Source organism: Benincasa hispida, chromosome 7 (assembly GCF_027475165.1).
Source record: "Benincasa hispida cultivar pf3 chromosome 7, pf3_genome.v1.1, whole genome shotgun sequence".
NCBI lineage: Eukaryota > Viridiplantae > Streptophyta > Magnoliopsida > Cucurbitales > Cucurbitaceae > Benincasa > Benincasa hispida.
The window spans coordinates 25,549,267-25,555,890 of NC_143484.1; the positions used below are offsets into that span (position 1 = coordinate 25,549,267).

At 36.3% G+C, this 6,624-nt stretch overlaps 1 protein-coding gene across 1 annotated transcript; it reads left to right on the top strand.

Annotated features, from left to right (window-relative positions):
* The first annotated feature begins 95 nt into the window (after positions 1-95).
* On the top strand, positions 96-2,741 carry LOC150035064 (uncharacterized). Its single transcript, XM_090315219.1, is given in 6 exon segments — positions 96-709; positions 833-920; positions 1,085-1,552; positions 1,645-1,780; positions 2,129-2,367; positions 2,436-2,741. Coding segments are annotated over 6 exon segments (1,851 nt in total).
* The last annotated feature ends 3,883 nt before the right edge of the window (positions 2,742-6,624 follow it).

A 6,624-nucleotide genomic window follows, 5' to 3' on the forward strand; every position in this document is an offset into this window, starting at 1 on the left:
ATTGTCTTTAGTAGGAGGTAATTTAGGACATCTATGATGATGACGAGGATGATTCAGGTGATTCGATCTCACTTGAGGAGCTTCCCACTTTATCCATGACAGAGCTGGTAAGTATGCCTTCTTGTTCTGATAATGATTCATCTAATAAGATGTTTCGTTCTATTGTGCAGGCACCTAAAGTAGAGTTAAAGAAGCTTCCTGATCATATGAAGTATGCCTATTTGGGAGAAGTTGAAACACTACCCGTGATTATTTCTAAGAACTTGATTGCTGAGCAAGAGGAGCAGTTGGTAAAAGTCTTGCAAAAATATAAACTGGCTATTGGGTGGACGTTGGCAGACATTAAAGGTATTGGCCCTACTGTGTGCATGCATAGGATTTCTCTTGAAGATGGAACTAAACCATGTCGACAATCCTAGTGACGTTTGAACCCTGTTCTAAAGGAGGTAGTGATGAAAGAGGTCTTTAAACTTCTTGATGTAGATATTATCTACCATATTGCTGATAGTGAATGGGTCAGTCCTATACATGTAGTGCCTAAGAAAACAGGTGTTACTATGGTTAAAAATGAGGAAGGCAGTTTAATTCCTATTAGAATTAAAAATGGGTGGAGAATGTGTATTGATGTTAGAAGGTTAAATGTTGTCACTAGAAAGGACCATCTCCCCATTCTATTTATAGATCAGATGCTTGAGAGGCTAGCTGGAAAGCCTTTCTTCTATTTTTTTTTTTTTTTTTTATGGTTTTTCGGGTTTCTATCAGATCCCAATTAACTAGGAAGACCAATAGAAGATGACCTTTACATGTTCTGTGGCACCTTTGCTTTCAAAAGGATGTCGCTCAAACTATGTAACGCTCTTGGCACTTCCCAGTGCTACATGATGAGTATTTTTTCTGAATTCACTGAAAATGGCATTGAGGTATTTATGGATGATTTCACTGTACATGGAGACTCATTTCATGATTGTTTGTCACACTTGTCTAGGGTATTAGAGAGATGCAATGAGTCTAACCTTGTGCTTAATTTCGAAACATGTCATTTTATGGCATCACATTGAATTATACTAGGAACATCATTTTTTAGCATGGTATTGAGGTAGATCCTGCTAAGATTAATGTTATTGCTAAGCTCCCTTACCCCACAAACATGAGGGATGTTCGATCTTTTCTTGGGCATACAGGTTTCTACCATAGGTGTATCAAAGATTTTATCAAAATTGCTCAGTCGATGACCTCTCTTCTTCACAAGGATGTGACTTTTGAGTTTAATGATGAATGCAAGGATAGCTTTGACGTGCTAAAAAATGCCTTGTCATGTGCTCCAGTTATTCAGGCCCCTCGTTGGGATCTTCCCTTCGAGATCATGTGCAATGCGAGCAATCATGTTATGGGAGCGATTTTGGGACAGAAGGTTGATAGGAAACATCATGTGATCTACTACGCTTCGAAGACCCTCAATCCGGCTCAGTGCAGCTACACCATGATAGAAAAGAAGTTTTTACCTGTTGTCTTTGCTCCTGAAAAATTTCATTCTTATATTATTGGATCTGAAGTAGTATTTTTTCTGGTCATGCAGTTTTGCGCTATCTCGTGTCTAAAAAGAAGTCCAAGCCCAAATTATTGAGGTGGGTTATTCTCCTTCAGAAGTGTAACCTGAAGCTTCAAGACAGAAAGGGATGTGAGAATGCTATCGTTGATCACTTGAGCAGGCTTGTAGTTGAAGGGGATTGTCTTAGTTCTAATGGAGACTTCCTTGACCATACCCTGATGCAGGCAGATGGTATTTCTATGACTCTCTGGTATGTTGACCTCATTAATTATTTGACCGCTGGTTAGTTCCCTTAGGGAAAGAACAAGCATAGACGAGATAAAATAAAAATTGAGCCAAAATATTATGTCTGGGAGGAGCCTTACTTATAGAAATTTTGCTCTAATCAGGTTGTTAGGAGATGTGTCCTTAATGACGAGTTCTTTTCTGTTTTAGAATTATGTCATAAGCATGCATATGGTAGACACTTTAGTCCTAAAAGAACTGCTAAAAAAGTCTTAGATTTTGGTTTATATTGGGACACTTTGTTTATAGATGGATATTTTCTTTGTAAGACTTATGAATATTGTCAAAATTCAGGAGGTATGTGTCGTAGGAATGAAATGCCACAAGTTGCTATTCTTTTTTGTGAGATATTTGATGTGTGGGGGATATATTTTATGGGACCATTTCCTTCTTCTTATGGGTTTAAGTATATTCTATTGGCAGTGGACTATGTTTCCAAATGGGTGGAAGCAGAGGCCATTATTACTGATAATGCTAAAGTAGTTGTAGGGTTCTTGAAGTTTGACATTTTATGCAGATTTGGCTTTCCTAAGGCAATCATCAGCGACCAAGGATCATATTTCTACAATCGAGTCATTGCTTCCTTGTTGAAAAAGTATAGTGTACAATATCGTATTGCCACCCGAACCACCCTCAGACGAATGGGCAGGCAGAGGTGTCCAATAGGGAGGTGAAGGTTATTTTGAAGAAAGTGGTCAACCCAAGAAGGAAAGATTGGAGCCTTCGTCTTGACGATACTTTGTGGGCTTATAGAATGACCTTCAAGACCCCTATTGGGATGTATCCTTATAGGATGGTCTCTGGAAAAGCTTGCCATCTTCCAGTTGAGATTCAACATAAGGCATATTGGGAAGTAAAGAAATGCAACTGGGATTTTGAGGCAGTTGGGGAGGCTAGACTTTTATAGTTCCAAGAATTGGAAGAGCTCAAGTTAGAATCATTTGACAATTCTATGATCTACAAACAAAGAGCAAAAGAATTTCGTGATCGGATGACCGCACCAAAGGAGTTTCAAGTAGGGCAAAAAGTTCTTTTATACAACTCCCATTTGAAATTTATGCTTGTAAAATTTCGATCTAAGTGGCTTGGGCCATTTGGCGTTTCTCACTTTTACCCTTATGGTGCAGTAGATATCATTAATATTAAGACAGGGAAAATTTTGAAAGTGAATGGGCACAGGTTGAAGGTTTTCCATGATGGTGAGTCTTTAGATTGCTTTGACATCGCCTACTAGTTGGACTCATTGGTTTACATCTGACAATGAACTGTCACAGTCAAGCAACCGAACCTAAAAATTTGCGCTTCTTAGAGATAGTCAGGTTTTCCTCGTGCTTTATTTTTAATCACATTGGGGACAATGTGTGCTTTAAAAGTTGGGGGTGGGGTGTTTGGATTTGTTTGGACTATGCTTGCTTGATTTTGGTCTATCTTTTTGTTTTATTCCTTGTCATGACCAATCTATGATGCATTTTTGCATAAGAATAGGTCGGACAAAAGGATTCACAATTTTCATGGAATTTTTGAAAATTTTGCTTAACTTTTTTTCATACATCTATAAGCCCTTTGCATATCTATCTTGACCTTGTTTGCTTGCTTAGAATTGAATTATGGGTGATAGATATTAGTCTTTTCACAGTTCAATTTAGTAATGCATGCCTTGAGATGTAGTCAATTGATATCACAATTTGCTCTACAAAATTGGAAAAAAAAAAAGAAAAAAAAAGTTTACTCCTCTTCTTCAATGTTATAATTAACCAGGGGCGTGCATGACACTCGTGGTTTCTCTCTGGGTTAAAGTGCCTTAGAGGAATGAGTAAGCTTAGGCACTTTTGAAATGAAATCGACCCGTAGTTGGACGTCTTCCATGTAACCCGTATGGGCAAGCCAAAACGAGAGTTGCCTTCCTAGATAAATTTTTCCCTTCATTTAAAAAAAAAAAAAAAAAAGAGAAAAGAAAAGCATGTAATAAAAGGCGATGAATGAATAGATTTTGATTACTCCAATTTAATGTCATTGTCACTTTGACTTTAGGAAACCTAATTTCGGATCCTTCGAGTCAATGTAGGGGAAAATAAATTGACGATTCATAAGGTTATTTTGGGCTTGTTCTTGTCTAAAATAAATAACTTTGTGCTTGTACATGAAAGACAAAGCTTTTAATGAATTTTCAAACTTGTCTTGAAATGGTGGAATGTTTTTTGAATGCCTAATCGATTGTGCGTATGATTCTAGTTGACTGTTGAGGCTTGAGTAGGGAACATTGTGGTTTGACAAACTGAACAGTTTTGTATGATTGCTTGTTCTACCTTGCTCGAGGACGATCAAGAGCTAAGTTGGGGGTGTTTGATAGCATCGGAAATGTGCTATCTTCCTCTACTTAATTCGGGATTTTTAAGCTATTTAATGTGGTTAAATTGATGGTTTTATAGGACTCAAGTGTACAAGAGGTTGAATGAAGTGTTTGAGACGAAAGGACGTTAAAATGGCCAAGATAGGAGCTACATTGTACAAATGGAGAAAAAGCCCAAGAAAATTGAAAATTCTACCCAGCCGGAGCGTCACAACGCTCGAATTGAGCATTGTGCAATGCTACAAGGCAATAGTTACTTATTCCATGAAGAACAGGGTAGTGTTGCAATGCTACAAACTTGAAAGTGGAAGCGCGAGAGATAGGGCAGCATTGCGATGTTGTGCATTGCAACGCTGCGGTGACTGCTATAAATAAATTGCAGTTCAAGGTTAAAAGGGAGGACGCCGCCATTCTAATTTGACTTGATTTTTCCTTCTCCTCTGAACAAATTATTGAACCTTCTTGCCCTTGAGGACCATAGAACTTGAGAATTCAATTTAGATGATGATTTGTGGCTAAAGGGTAAGCACTTAGCTTGGGTTTCGTAGTTTATTTCCATTATGTTTTCATTCTTGAGACTCGGTTTGTAATTCTGCTAAGATTATTCTATTTTGTATGAGAATTTATCGAGTTTAAACTTCAATCTGTCTTGTATGGGATAATCTGATAAATTGACTATGTTTGTGTGATTAATTGCTTTGATTGAGCCTAATTTGTAATTGTTAGGTAGTAATCACCTAGAAGCAAGGATTAATAAAGTCTGTGAAGTTAAATTGGGATTCCATTTAATAAGCATTACTTTATTATAATCTAGATAATTCTCGCTCAAATAATTGATTAAACGATGGAAATCAATTGTTTGGCTTAACATTGTCCTTAATCTTAATGCTTGTTGGTTCGTTGATTAGTGGAGGATCCTTGCTTTGTTTTGAATTAACTCGATTTTATAGGCTACCTGTTAGGATTCTAAACGAGTAGGCTAAGTTTCAATTGGAAAATCTCACATTGATAACGTCACCAATATAAGCACATCGTCGATTACTAGCCCCCCTGATTCGAATATACATCAATTCTTGAGCTCCGCTATTACTACTACATTCAAAAGGGTTTGAGGTTAAATCATATTATTTTGGAATCTTTTCTTTCAATGCAAAGGGCAAAGTAAAAAAAATATATATTGTTTTTCCAAAAAAAAAAAAAGAGAAATCTGCAATTGTTTTTTTTTTTTTTTTCATCTCAAACAAAGACTGCTTTCCTTTAATTTTACATTTCTATCCCGGTGTAATGAATTGGGTTCATATAGGCATTTTGGATGCCGCTATTGAAATAGCTTTTCTGACTATATTTACGACTACTCCACTTATTTCATAAAGTATTATACCTGGTTTAACAACAGCTATCCAATATTCGGGGGATCCTTTCCCTGAACTCATACGTGTTTCTGTGGGTCTTAGTATAACGGGTTTGTCTGGAAATATACGTACCCATATTTTTCCGCCGCGTCGTGCATTTCTTGTCATTGCCCTTAATCTTAATGCCTGTTGGTTTGTTGATTAGTGGAGGATCCTCGCTTTGCTTTGAATTAACTCGATTTTATGGGCTACATGTTAGGATTCTAAGCAAGTAGGCTAAGTTTCAATTGGAAAATCTCACATTAATTGTATGAGTTAGTCTATGATATAATTGAAAAGTGAATGGAATAAACTAGAACGACCCAAGCTAAGTTTTTACTCAGTGCATTTCAAATTTTGCGCAATTTACATTTACTATTTTCACCCCCCCCCCCCCCCCTCGATTACATCCTATAAGTTTCAAACATGAGAAATCCAAATTGGCTCTTTGTGGGTCGACTCTATACTTCCCTTGTTATATTTAGTGGAGTAAGTCACGAAATTTAATTTAGGCACGATAGCGCATGGTTCACACCGTACAAAGTTTTCTTTAAGATTTCAGTGAAGTTGTTAGAGCAGAGATTTATAAGTAGGGGTGTAAGGGAATATCGAAAAACTAAAATTAAAAAAAAAAAAAAAAAAAAAAAAAAAAAAAAAAAAATGCAATTGCTATTAGTTCGGTTCACTATCACTTCGGATTAAAGGTTCGATTTCCACATTTAAAAAATCGACTAAAACAGGTTGACTGCAGGTTTTACATTGGGTAACCTAAATTAAGGGTGATAGTCAGTTCAGTTTTGTTGGTTTTAAGGTCAACCAAAAACCAAACAGAACCAATCGATTTTATAAAGAAGAGATCCAAAACAATGTCCAATAAAGAACAAAACCATTTAATTGGTTTTATTTGGATCGGTTTATTATTGGTTTGGTTCTCGATTTTTGGCATTTTTCTTTTTTCTTCTAATTTTTATTTTTATTACAACTTTGTTTTAAATTTGTCCTTTTTGCTAATTAAAAGTAAAAATTGGGCCTATTTATTTTTTCATAAA